Here is a 15009-nt window from a genome sequence, read left to right on the forward strand (position 1 = left end):
AAGGTTTGTCATGTAAAAACACGTGCCAATTAGTTATTAGTTCAGCACACCAGTGAGTCGGAGAGTAAACCCACAACATGTACAATTCGAGTACGATGTTTTGCCAGTAATTACAACCAGCCTCGTCAGGCGACAGCCAGAATTGTGCAGAAATCCTGTTTCGGTCTTAAAGAAATGACATATGTTAGGCAGACCTGGGATATGATGGGGTTGAAAATAAAAACCGCACACTTGGTATGTTTACGCTTAACGACGAGACTTATTGTGTGTTCTATTGAACTCTGAAACTACATTATCTTAGTTGTCTGAGAGGGGGTTATTGATCAATAGTTTTATAAAAGGATTTATGAGAGAGAGACGGAGAGGAAAAAAAAAACATCCCTGGAGGAAACTATCAGGCTAAAGGTGCCCCCTTTAAAACAAACAACCAACATTCTCTAAAATCAATGCAGAAGTGATCAAACATTCTTCATTGAATCTCTTCTCAAAGTATTGCAAGTCTCGAAATAGAAAAAAAAATCATTGACGTGCTGAAAAAAAAATGCCATTAAATCACTTTGCAAAGGTGCCACCAACCATCCCCTTGGTGCAGGAGTGATGGGCTACGGCTCTGCTTTATTGTCCACAGTTGGGTTGTATCAGCAGTTGCAAAGAGACGGACGGCAAAATAGGAAGCAACGAGTGGGTTTATTGCTGCTAAAGAAAGTTGATTTATGCTCATTTCGATCAACCTCTGTATTCCATGTGCAATGTTTGTTCTATATATGTCAATAATCAATATCTCTCACGCTAGAATTAAATGTTATTACATTTGAGGACATCCAGTACATAGTTAAAAATGTAGCCACGTTTGTTCAAGCAAAGTACAAGACAAGGAGCCCAATCAGCATGGCTATCAACACCACCAGCAGCACATAATTTTCACATGCATATACCGAATGACTATTATGTAGTTGGTGCATCATTAATTGCAAATATTTTATAATCATCAGTCATGGATTGTAAGAAACAGGAAGCACTTTATTACAGTGCTTTTGCAGGTGCATGAGCTTTCACAAGTTCTCAAAACGTGAATTGCCCTGCATTTATTTATATATATGCATAGTCTTTCAATACCAAACAGTGAACATAACATTTAAAAGGGTCTAAGTCATACGGATGTTTCTTTCTATATTGATGCAGTCCATTAATTGTTTCCTCTTAGCCTCCAAAGAATATACTGGTACCTTCCCACTTGACATGTACGTGAATCAAAGTGTCTAATGGCTCATTAAACACATTCATGTAATTTGTAAAGCATTAGCGTGCAAAGATCTACACATTCCTGCAACGCCTTGTGATAATTTCGGAACATTCACTTCTGCGTCTGTTATTGCAGCTTTGAAGTTATAATAAAATGGTATCACTGGAAGACTGACAACCAAAGTCCATGTAAATCCTGCTCGACGTTAAGTTTGTAAAAGGTATAGACACCCTATTAACCAGTTCAGCAACGTTTGCAATGTGCACAATTTTTTCTCATAGTCCTGTGTCTTCAGTCAACAAGTGTTTCATTCGGATTTCACAAAAAAAAGTTAGGTAGTCATGTCAAGATTGCAATTCAAATGCGGGGAATTTGTGAAACCTTTAGTGAACTACACCGTTCAAGGTAGCAGTACCTGTTCGTTCAACTCTTCTACTGAATCCAGAAGTGAAGATGTGGAATTTTCCCTGTGCTCAAAACAGTGAACGTAGATCCATAGGGCCAGGAGCAATGACACTGATATTTTGTTATTTCTGATGAGTTATAGTTGCTCTTACTCACCATATGACCCTACTTCACACATGCAGATTATAACATGACTTTCTTTGTAAATGCTGTCTAGTATTTTTTTTTCCTTAAGGGGCCGTCCATAAATGACGTCACGCGATTTTGGACGATTTTTGACCCCCCCCCCTCGTCACACAGTGTCACAAAAAGTCAGACCCCCCCTCAAATATGACGTCACAAATCTCTGCCAACCCCCCCCAAAAAAATGAAACATGCTTCAAATCGCTTTAAACTATTGTCATTGTAGTGCGCATTTAATGTGGCGCTGAACGCTGATGTTGTAGGATAAACATTTATTTAAAAGTCTATTTAATTAAGTAGAACGTGTTGTCTATATTTATTTAAAGTTGCGCATTTTGATGTGACGTCACATTTCTCACCCCCTCGTCACACAGTCACAAATGTCTGACCCCCCCCCCAGATGCGTGACGTCATTTATGGATGGCCCCTAATGAGAATAAGACACATCTTTTACATTTTAATACGTAATTTTAGTTGTAATTTCTTTATTTAAAAAATGCCTGCGGTTTCTGTTCTTTGCAGACTTTAGTTGTAATTTCCTCACACAGATACAAAGCGACACACACTACGGGAGAAAGCCACCTTTCTGTTGCCTCGTGTATCCTCACAACTGGCAAAACGAAGCCATTATTTTGACAATGCCATTAGTGTTTGCAATTTAAGACGAAGAAAATGTTTCCAGCGAGTGTCCGTGAAGAAAATGCATCACGTTTTCATAATTGTCAGTAATTAATAAGCAGCAGCCCATCATTAGCATAATCAGATAACCGTAAATACTCGACGACTAAATGCATACTGTATTAGAACATACATGGATATCTAAATGCTGTACCAACATTTACCTACAGTATATTGACTTTAATACAGCAGTGCTTTCTATGATTGTGTTGTAAAAATACATGTATGAATTGAGTCAATGTAATTTTTATGCTCACAAGACCTACATGAAAATGTCTGCTTGAGAATCAATGTTTTTTTATGTTTGTATATCCTGTGTAAGGGTTCACATGAACCATGCGACTTTACTTTACTTTTACCACATTGATAAAATAAATGAATCTATTCTTGGTTTTGAATCGTCACCCCAGTTCGTGACAGGTCATTGAATCACGAGCCAGTAAATATTTCCGTCTTGTTAAAGCTTTTAGCCTTAATTGGTTACCATGGACATTATTCCATTGTTGCGCCTATTTTTACATATTTTAAAATTCATCTTAAAAAATCTGTATTCGGACCTAAAATGAATATTTTTCTTCAATGTACGGCATTTTTTATTCTTTCTCATAAAGAAAGTAGTATGCTCGTGTATTGGTTTATAGTGAATCCATTTAATGTTTGAAGTACATACTGTATTCCAACATAACACCCAGCAGTATGTACTACTTTACAAACATATACCCATCTCGGGGTGAATACAGCACTAGATTTGAGCACTTATGTCAAAATGTTAACCTTGTTTCGGAAGTCAGCCATCACGAGAATCTGACAAAACAAAAACCATACACGCTTCCCGAGGGCATCAGCTGTACATCGTTGGCTGAATATAATTTTCACTTCTCGTTAATGAAACATCACGGAATATCCCACAATGCACCAAGAGACAAATGGACTCCTGGTACACCGGAACACTCCAAATAGGTACCCACCCCTTTGATACGACGTTTAAACATAATAACAACCTCGATACGTTCCATTCATTGGCTACCACATTCTGATGAGCTCCCCCCCCCTCTCTTCCCCCCCTCAACTTGCTTTTAAGGGATTACATCTTGAATCATTGCCTCACTTGATGCAGCTAATCCGGCTGTGACGGTCCCACCTGATGACGGAGACTTGTGTTGCCTCCGAAACGTCGTGATTTTTTATTTTATTTTTATTAATTTTGATGTTTTACCTACGTGACTTTACCGAAAAAACCTAAGAATAATAACAACCTCCACAACAAGTACGCTACAGTATTCATATTTTGTCTCTCTCACAACTTGCGAGGTGTGTAAGAACATAGCTGCTTGTCACGTGCCTTATGAAACCAGGTTTTAACATTGTTGAAAACCTGGTTTTCCTTATGGCAGCTCCATTTCCTAAAACTGGATGGCAGTAGAGAAATAAAAACCTCCAAACAACAAGAATAATAATTAGCGTGTAAGGACACAGGTAAAAAAAGACCCCAAGAAGTTCATTTCACTGCAGTTTCCAAAGCAACCCTGCCAAACCCAAAGTGGTTGATGACATCTTTCTAATGATTGCTGAGTTTATAACCATCCTCTCGGTTGAATTGTGTCTGTGTCTGTATATATGGATGGCTTCATGAACAAATCTGTGTTGATAGCTCGTGGGCTTGAAAAGTACCATCAATCAATTTCGTATGAGCTATCCACATTAAAATGATGATCAGCCACGGCAGAAGTATTGGTCCTACCGTGTTTCAAATCTGCCTTATGCTTAGGAACACGGTCCGAAACATGTCGCTTAGTTTCCCCAATGTTACTGCTGCCACAGATGCAGCTTAGTTTGTAGACGCCGGGATATTGCATGTCAGGAATCTTGTCCATCACAGATGGGATCAGATCACGAATTTTATGTACTGTATTAAATCGGACCTGGATCTTGTGTTTGTTCATGATTTTGGAAATATTTTTTTGTATGGCAAGGTGATGGTTTTGATTGGATCCTCAGATGGCTCCTTCCTCACGGTTGGAGTGATGGCTTTGCAGATTGTGTAGTCAGAATATCCATTCGTCTTGAGAGCTTGGTGTACGTGTTTGAGTTCACTGGTTAGATTTTCATGGTCGTAGATACATTGAGCTCTGTGGTGTAGCGTTTTGATGAGGGAATTCTTCTGGGATGGATGGTGGTGGGAATCAGGTTTTAGGTAGGCGTCAGTATGGGTTACTTTCCTGTAGACCGAATGGCTCATTGAGCCATCTGGTCTCTTTTTGATTCGGACATCCAAGAAAGGTAGCATGCCATCCTTTTCTACCTCGATGGTGAATTTGATGGCTGGGTGTATGGAATTGATGTGGTTGAGGAATTGGTTCAGAGCCAGTCGGCCATGTGGCCAGATGACAAACGTGTCATCCACATACCTCTTCCACAAGGATGTGCGTAGAGTGGATACCTGGATGGCGTTCGTCTCCAGTTATTACATGAAAATATTGGCTACAACCGGAGATAAAGGAGATCCCATTGGGGTGCCTTCAGTTTTTTTGTAGAATGTTCCATTCCAGGTGAAATATGTATCAGTGAGGCAGTGTTTCACCAGGGCTGGTACATCAGCATTAAATCCTTGTTGGACCAAATCTTCAATAATTGCAATGCTATCGGGCACAGGAACTTTGGTGACCAAAGAAACTACATCCGGACTAACGAGCAAATCACCTGGGGAAAGTGAGATGTCCTTAATTGACGATACCAAGTGAGCTGAGATAAGTACAGAAGAGGTGGTTTTACCAGTGAATGGCTGCAAGGTCTCAGACAGATATCGGAACAGTTTGTAGGTGGGTGAGCCAATGGTGGAGACAATGGGACGAAGGGGTGTACTTTCTTTAGGGATTTTTGGTAAGCCATATAATCTGGGTGGTCTAGCAAAAGAAGGTTTTAAGGAAAACCGTTTGGTCTGTTCAATTAATGAAGCTGAATCAGTGATGATACTGTTCGTTTTTGTAACGAGGCCGTTGGTGGGATCTCTTTACATTTTTGTGTAGCTACCATCATTAAGTAGGTCCTGAATGTTGCTATTGTACACGGTTTTGTCCATGGTGACGGTGCCATTGCCATGCTCATTTTTTAAACCTTTATAAACGGTTGCCTTCGGTGACGTTCCTCCTCTTTCCTCCTGAGGGCGATCGCTTGTGTTGTGATCGAAACGTCGTGAATTTTTTAAAATATATATTTTTATTACCAAAAGAACCAAGAATAAGTCTACATTATAGACTGCCAGTACGCTCACTCAGTTTATTAACCATTGCTACAGTCTACATTATAGACTGCCAGTTCGCTCACCGAGGTTAAGGACCAGGCTACAGTCTACATTTTAGACTGCCAGTACACTCACCCAGCTTAATAACTATTGCTACAATCTACATTATAGTCTGCCAGTACACTCACTCCGATTAAGAACCAGGCTACAGTCTACATTAGTGTTTATTATTATTTTCAATTCATTTTTTAAAATTATTATTTGTATTCACTTTATTTTCATTATTATTTTTCTATCTACGTGACTTTACCGAAAGAACCAATGAATATTATATTACTACCCTGAGCGCATGCCAAAGCACGTATCTGCGCATGCGTGGAAAAGCTGACCCGTGGTTGCCCTAGCAAAGCATGCATGCGATCGGTGAGGGCAGGGAAAAATTCTCCTTCGTGTTAAAAATGCAAAAAAAAACACAACGTTGAGGTCAATTCTTCAAAGTGTGATGTCATCTTCTCTCTCCCCCACCCCAATCTGTGCAGTTACGACTATAGGGTCGGTAGATACTACTATAGTCCTTAGATACTAATACTGTAGAGCGGGCAGGGTGGAAGGTGGGCGGGGGGGGGGGGGGGTGTACCAGCTCAACCCCAGCCTGCAAAGGTGCCACCTCGGCCGGCTAGGCAATCTAGGCGAGGCCAGGGTCTCTGCATGGGACTTGGCCTCACCACGGCACTCTGTGAAGTTAGTAGTTAGTACTATAGAGTCGATAGATACCATTATAGAGTCGGTAGATACTACTGTAGAGTCACTAGATACTACTAGGGGTCGGTAGTTACGACTATAAAGTCAGCAAATACTACTGCAGAGTCGGTAGATGCTACTGTAGAGTCAGATACTGCTATGCAGATTTTGATATAGAGTTAGATACTACTGTACAGTCAGTAGTTACTACTATAGTTGGTAGATACTACTATAGAGTCGGTATGTAATACTACAGTCAGTACATACCACTATAGTCCGTATATACTGCTGCAGAGTCAGTAGGTACGACTATAGAATCAGTCGATACTGCTATAATCAGCAGATACTGCTATAGAGTCTGCAGATACTACTATAGAGTCAGCAGATACTACTATAGAGTTACTTACTACTATAGTCAGTGGATACTACTATAGAGTCAGTAGATACTACTATATAGTCAATAGATATTACTACAGTCAGTATATACTGCTGTAGAGTCGGGAGATACGACTATAGAGTCAGCAGATACTGCTGTAGTCAGCAGATACTACTATTAAGTTAATAGTTACTACTATAGTCAGTTGATACTACTTTAGAGTCAATAGATACAAGTATAAATCCAGTAGATACTACTCTAGTCCTTAAATACTAATGTAGAGTCAGTATTTACTACTATAGAGTTGGTTGATACTACTATAGAGTCGGCAGATACTATTATTGAGTCAGTAGATACTACTGCTACAGTCAGTATATACTACTACTACAGTCAGTAGATACCACGATGGTGAGTAAATACCGCTACAGTCAGTAGACTGTAGCGGTAGAGTCAGTTTATACTACTGTAGAGTTAGTAGTTACTACTATAGTCAGTGGATACTACTATAACCAGTAGTTACTACTATAGAGTCGGTAGATACTACTATAGAGTTGGTAGATACTACCGTTGAGTTGGTAGATACTACTATACAGTGATACCTCGGTTCACAAACTTAATTCGTGAACTGACTCTGGTCGTGAACCGAATTGGTCGTGAACCGAGGCACATTTTCCCATAGGGTTAAATTTAAATCCGGTTAATCCGTTCTGACCTTTTTTTTGGTTTTTGAAGCACAAAAATATGAAACAAATGACAATACACATTACTGTAGTACTGTACAGTATAGTAATGTATAAAGAGAGAACACTAACCTTGCTTGAGATTACTTCTGGCATGGAGGAAGGCAGGTGGGAGGCGGGTGGGAGACAGTAAGCACTCAAACGGGTGAATTGTACAATACAGTAAGTACAGTATTGTACAGTACAGTAGTACAGTACAGTACTGTATGTGCTAAAAAGCACACCAAAAATCAAAGTCACTGAAAGTGTCTTCACAGTACTCACAGTACTTCTTTCTGTGTCTCTGCTTCTCTCCACGATCTTCCTACAGGAAGTCACGACCATGTGACAGCCTGGAATTAGCATAAAAATGGCCGCGGCTCCTGTTCGTGAACCGAAGCGGAGTTCGTGAACCGGAGCATATTTTTATGAAATTTTCTGTTCGTGAACCGAGTTGTTCGTGAACCGAAGCGTTCGTGAACCGAGGTATCACTGTAGAAGTCAATACTCTTTGGTTCTTTCGGTAAAGTCACGTAGGTAAAAATACATTAAATCACGACGTTTCGGGCACAACACAAGTGCCCGTCATCAGGTGGAAACAACCACAGCAATAAACAATTGCTGAAGTGGGCAAAAGGAGGCTGCTTGTGACACCAGGGTATATATACGTAAGAGGGAGGGGGAGTCAGTAGATACTACTACTATAGAGGCAGTAGATACTACTATAGGGTAAATAAATACTACTATACAGTCAGTAGATACTACTATAGAGTCACTAGATACTACTGTAGAGCCAGATACTACTGTATAGTCAGATACTACTATAGAGTCACTAGATACTACTCACTCTATTGTATGTAGGGTGTGTAGGTATATATGGCTACGACAATTTTCGGAAACCTTTTAGATCGACTATTTACCCCCCACTTTCTATTACTTTTTGGACTTTGCAAGCATCTTAGAATTTTGTTGATGGACAAATAGACAGATAAATGGCACGCTGGGCTTTCACAATAGCTTAGTATTTGTGTAAGTATATGTTATGTTTTTAAGATAAATGTTGAAATATACTTTTCCCCTGGGCAACGCCGTGTACTTCCCGCTAGTAGTATATAAATGATTGCAAGTGACAGTACATGCCATACTTGTGAAAGTAACTTGAGCACATAGTTGAATAATATAACATTCTACCAAACTATTGAATTACCTTTGAGATTTAATTAATCATTTAGTATTTTATAAATATGTTATGAATTTGACATTAGGATTTGATGAGTTTGATATGAGATTGTTATTAAAACCGTGACTGCTTTCCATCATGAACGTTCATCTCTCAAGAAAAGAGAGATATTGTATGAATGATTATTCAGCTTTGTTTAGCAGTACAAGGGATATTTTTCATATTTTGCTTCTCAGCTCATTTGATATGTGCTTATGTATAGTAATGTAATATTACGCATTTTTACTGAACTAGGTCATTGCAGCTTACACATGTGCCGAGGTATGTGAACTATCTTTAGCATGCCTTATTGAGCTGCTGCATAGAGTGCGTATGAATAATGAGAAGATACGGAAGTACAGTTTCATTAATCAACCTATCTAAGTTTGATTAATTAACCTATCGTTAGCTTTAGACAGAAAATGTCTTACTTTTTACTATCCCTCCTCAGGAGTACGACAGCATTGAGCTTATTTTGTCTGAAACGCCGTCAAGATTACACTGCCCTTCCGAAGACATTATTAATTGCTTTGAAGCTGTTCTGCTGCGATTTCTGTTAAGACTTCTGTTGAGGTAAAAAAACAATTCCTTTAACACGTCTAACATATGCTGTCTGGCTTGTTCATTCGACTTAAAAGCCTTTGTAGAATACGAGGGAGGAAACATTTTTCACTACTATTATACACATTCAAAGTTAGACTCCTTCCTGTATTTCAATTGGAGGTCGTGCAGTTTTCTTGGGAACTCTTGCTGTGGGGTTATAAACAGTTAGGTTATGACATGGAGTTCTCCGGATTAGACAGAAGGTGATGTTATCCCAGCAGAAACTACAGTACTTCAACCAGCAATGTTCAAATATCTAAAAAAGTAAGCTCTACTGGACCAATTGGGATCTACGTTAAATTTGCATATCTTCTGCCGTAGTTCTTCTATAAGGGACAATGGGGGGAAATATTAATTCCATTTCCTCTCCTCAAGAGCATAGCAGAAGCATCGAAACCCACAAGCCCTGAGAGGTAGAATCTCATGCAAAATCTGGGGAGTTAAATATTAATTCCAGGCTAAACTTACGTTAACAGGTGATTAGTTTAAAGTGCGGGGAGGGGAAGTGCAGCAGTTAGCGCGCTGTGCTTTGAACCCGAGGACCCGACTTCAATTCCTGCTCACGTTCGACCCCAGTGACGAATATCTGAACCGGTCCGCTCGACTCAGCCTCAAATGAGTACTTGGAAACATTGCCACTTGGGAAACAAATGCCGTTGGGCGTGGTGCTGGCCACCCACTCCCTCGTGTGCTGTGCCTTAACAGCACTTGCCCCAACAATCTGTCAATGCTATACCGAGGATCTTTGCCTTTGTAGGTTATAGTGATATGCTAAAATAAACATAGTTGTTAGAAAACTTTAACTTTTGACATATTTTACCTCGCCCAGCCAACTGGTCATCGTGTTCTCTTGTTTTGTTAACTACCTGGCCTGAATAAATACCTTCTCTTTGTCTGAGATAACAAAAGAGAGTATTTTCTCATGAGAAGATTATGCCTTGTAAAATGTTGCTAGTTTATCATGACAACGACTATTGTCACAATGTATTTAACATCATCTACCTCCACACATTGGCATCCAATTCCTCCAAGGCTAGCTGTAAAGCCTTCAGTTCTTAAAAATCTTCAGAAATGATGATTGGAGAGCAACCTATTAACAAAATGCCACCGAACCGAATATAATCTCGTCGGTTTCTGATTCCACATAATACATTAAGATTATTAAGAGTAATTGAGATTGGTTTACCATTATCTCTGGAGAGAAGCACTTGCTAATTCGTGTTTCCTGAAAATGGATCCCACTGGCTCAACAGAGACCATGGGTAAGGCTCTCATTCTGAAAATGGGTAAAATACATAATTTTCAACGTGACTGCAATGTGGTATAGACGACTTAAAGAGGCCCTGGTTGAATTATATTCCGTTGACACCAACTTCTATTCTCTTGTTTGAATCATCTGCAGTACCTTTCCTGTGGCAGAAAAACACTTCATGTGAAATTGTGCCCAGATGTTTCAACTTCTGAAAAGGCGAGAGAATACACTTTGGGATATTTATTACTAACCTATACACCGATTTGTCCACTGAGGTTGATTGCTCTTCTCTGCAATGATAATGCGCATGAAGATCAACATTGATACTCGTGGGCTAAAGAAACGCCACATTCGGTAATGTCTCAGGCGGACGAGCCAAATGGAAGAATCTTGAATTCGGGGTGATACACCCCACATCAGTTACTAGAGCCGTTTATGATCCGATCTGACTGACACATGAAGAGTCCTATATTTCAGGTCTGGTATCAGTCCTACGTTAGCCACACCTCCTGGCTAGACTGTGTAGAGATTTTATCTGAAATGTACTGTGCACAAGTAATATGTTAGACATTAGAGGTCTGAAGTGACCTTGAATCATCTCATTGTCTATGGAACCATAACAAATTCTTGAATAGAATTCCCTACCTCGATTGTTAGCGAGACCAATGTAATACACCTTAATTCCCAGAGCATTTGAATCTATTCAAATACACCTTGGCAGCAACAGGCTGCTAAGGAGGCATAAGACAGCAAGGGGTTGTTGCCTTATGGTTGTGTACTAGGTGTGGCAATGGCATACTGGGTGCAGGACCTCATATGCAGCCATGTGCTTAGCGGTGGTACAAGGCGAGCATACGTAGGATCTGATTATTCCACGAATGGCTCGTGAACTCACCACACCTGCCTGTACACACTGTGTCCTTATGATGTACCTTTCGCATGGTTAAGCCATGTAGAACGAGATTGGTGGATATTACATACACCAATATATTTATAATGAAAATTACAGGCGCACAAGCACTGGATAATTTTTGGGTGATGGACTCCAGAAATCTGAAACACTGATGAGGGTGGAAATGACATTCAGCCACATTGTACCGATGCCTATGAGAAGCTTGTGCGTTTTCATTTAATATCTCTGGTGATGAGCAAGGTATGAAGTGAAATTCATCATGTTACTCACAGGCTATTACCCAGCAACAGGGTCGTGCTGCAAACACCTCGTGCTGCACGGTGATAGCTGCCACCAGGGTTCACCTTGGCTAGACTTCAGCAGGGCATTGGAATGGTTGAGATATGATGTTGCAAGTTACTTTGACCTCCTGGGACATTTAAGCACCACATAAATGCACATCTTTATCCTCAAGAACAAAGTGTGCTGATGCCAGCTACCATACACACGCACGTCTGCCTTGATAAACAAGCCAGATTTTGCTGCGCGTGGAAGCATCTATTTGTAGGGGACTGTATATCGTAGTTATGGTTGGGGTACACGTTGAGTTACAGTGGACGCATAGGTGTGTGAGACTGGGAAACTGTACGGGGGGATATTCGGGAATATAAGAGAGAGCCCGAAACAGTTCAGGGTGTAAGGCTCGGACAAGACTGGATATGCATACCTATTAAACCCTTATCAGTGCCTACCTTATTACAGACCAATTCAGATCTTATTGGTCACCCCGTGCCCTTATAAATCTCAACGTTCATCCTACAAAGTCCCATCAAAAGAAAGAAACACTAACAAATAGACAAAAACTACATCTCCTGTACAAGAGTACGGGTAAAACGTATGGGTTGACAGGTATGGGAGTGCAGCTGGGCTGGGTTCAACGCAGCTGTAACGACTCTCTAATACCTACTATAATCACCCAGAAATGTCTGTCCTTAACGTTCGTGACGTCACTCCACATCGACCAGCCCCCCTCATTAATATTCATGAGCAGGTGACGTCCTCCAAATGGACACCCCCCCCACCCCTCCTCATTAATAATCACTCAATATGGAGTATTCCCCCCCTTACTATAATCATGCGCAAGTGACGTCACTCCACATCGAACAGCCACTCTCATTAATAATCATGAGCAGGTGACGTCCTCCAAATGGACCCCCCCCCCCCCATTATTACCTACTATAATGAGCAAAGAATGTCTGTGTGCAACGCTCGTGACATCACTCCACGTCGACAAGCCCCCTTCATTAATAATCATGAGCAGGTGACGTCACTCCACATCGAACAGCCCCCCTCATCAATAATCATTATAAGGTGACGTCCTCCAAATGGACACCCCCCCTCATTCATAATAATTAGCGGCTGACGTCACTCAACATGGGGGGCGGAGGCATCTCCTCCCCCCTCCTCGGCGTCAACTTACAACCCTCACTACAAAGGCAGAACCCTCATGTGACGCGATCTCCGTAACGCTGTTGAGACATCAAAGTAAAAAGGACGTCATGATGAACAAGGGATTATAACCTTACAATGAAATAGATCTGTGTCACCGCGCCCTTACAATTTGCACACGCATTAATGCAATGAATATCACGTCGCGGTCTGCTTTTCGCTTGCAACTTTCAGATGTACTGCAATACACCCGTCCTTGGACGGGAAAAAGGCTAGTTGTAAATAAAGACTTACTCTTGTTGAAATGGACACCTGCGAGGAACTCCTTGACACATTGTTGCGCTAATATTACGAGTTCCATACAGGTGTTAGGTGATGTACTTGCAGTCGGGCATGTATGCATGTTGAACTTCTTTCGCACCGTACGTAGACAACCATGCTAATTGGAGGTGCGGGGGAAGGACAACAAACTAAATACAAAAAGCAGTTCTAAAGAAGTGAGTTTTCAATCTACGGAATGCCCATGGGGTACCTGCTTATAAGTTTGGAGGACTTCTTTAGTCGTGGTCGTGGCTTCCATGATGCCAGGGGCATTGCTCCTGGGGTGCAGGCTGAGAGACAAACCCGACACGACTTGTACGTGAAGCGAGCTGATGGACACCTTCTGTTCACTCACTGTCACCGCGCGCTCTCCCAATATCATGTCCGACACCGGGGATATTATCTGCATACAAATACAATTTTTAACAACTCCAGGAGGCATATTTTATTTAAAGGGTGCTTCTGGTGCATCTGGACCTGCATGAATAAAAAACAACTTGCAAAATATTGGTTACATGCAAGAATCGCATGCCAACTAAGGAAATTTTGCAATGCAGCTCGTTAGAGTAGCATGTAAACTCACAAGTTAAATAATGCAATTTTCTTGCAATGATGTTGGTAGCAACGGTGTTTTTGACTGTACAGTTCTGTTTAACATATGGTGCAATAATTGGGGGGGGGGAGGGGGGTTAGGTCGGCATGGTGGTCTGGTCCAACATGGCTGCATATTTTTCTGCATATGACCTCTTAGAGATTTTTAAATAGAAACATGCAATTAAATTATCTTTTATCAATGTAAATTGCACACTTATCTTAATAACATATATATTTTTGGTTCTTTCGGTAAAGTCACGTAGAAGATAAATAATAAATTAATAAAAATATATATATACTTTACCAAGGTCTAAATAAAACATACTTTGAAATCAGAAAAAATATTTTCAAACGTGGAATTGCACTGAGATTACATGAAGAGATGTAACAATATGAATCGAAGGGGAGTTGGACTTGGAGACATGCATTTGCTAAAGTTATTCGCGTTGAAATATGTACATATTTTCAGAAAATTGGATGGAATAAATAATGGTATGAACATAAATTAATAAATATGAACCATATCAGATGAACTGATGATGTAGTCTTCATAACAACCAAAGCGAGTGAGCCAGTGATATTAATGCATACAATTGATTGAATAATGTGATCAGTTATTTAAAAGAAAATGTACCTCCTACATAATCTAAATGCAAAGTGAGCAATACATATTGTACATCACTACCCAAGCTAAAGACCTCGCTGAAAGTGGCAGAGCACCCACAAGCAACCTGCGGGTACTCGAACACTAACTGAGGTCCAATTCATTAAAGTGCAGTGGTCACCCCCTTTCATCTCAGCTACTGCAGCGGCTACTGCAGCGGCTAATGAGCCACTCGACATGACTTCCTACAGCAGTGTGGCGAACGTCAGCTCATCGAAGTCCCTCGGCGCGACCACAAACAAACGATCCTAATTCGCAAGATAACTGGCGAAAGGTTGAGGGGGGGGTGGGGGGGGAGTGGGGGGGGGAGGGGGGGGGGGCCCAAACACTGCCCACTCAGTCACAGAGGACTGCTAACCAGCCTGGGCTCAGAGTTTGCACGTAGAGCTCGTGCATACCCAGCTTAACGAGGCTATGAGGTGAATGACA

The 15009-nt window shown here is 40.8% G+C and overlaps 1 protein-coding gene across 1 annotated transcript in view; it reads right to left on the reverse strand.

The window, feature by feature from the left end:
- LOC144933142 (transmembrane protein 132D-like) overlaps positions 1 to 15009 on the reverse strand; it is a 231565-nt gene that overhangs the window by 12202 nt on the left and 204354 nt on the right. Inside the window, exon 10 of the mRNA XM_078857731.1 lies at positions 13534 to 13725. Coding sequence (XP_078713857.1) covers positions 13534 to 13725 — 192 coding nt within the window. The remainder of the gene's footprint in view (positions 1 to 13533; positions 13726 to 15009) is intronic.

Source organism: Lampetra fluviatilis, chromosome 6, assembly GCF_964198595.1.
Source record: "Lampetra fluviatilis chromosome 6, kcLamFluv1.1, whole genome shotgun sequence".
Taxonomy (NCBI): domain Eukaryota; kingdom Metazoa; phylum Chordata; class Hyperoartia; order Petromyzontiformes; family Petromyzontidae; genus Lampetra; species Lampetra fluviatilis.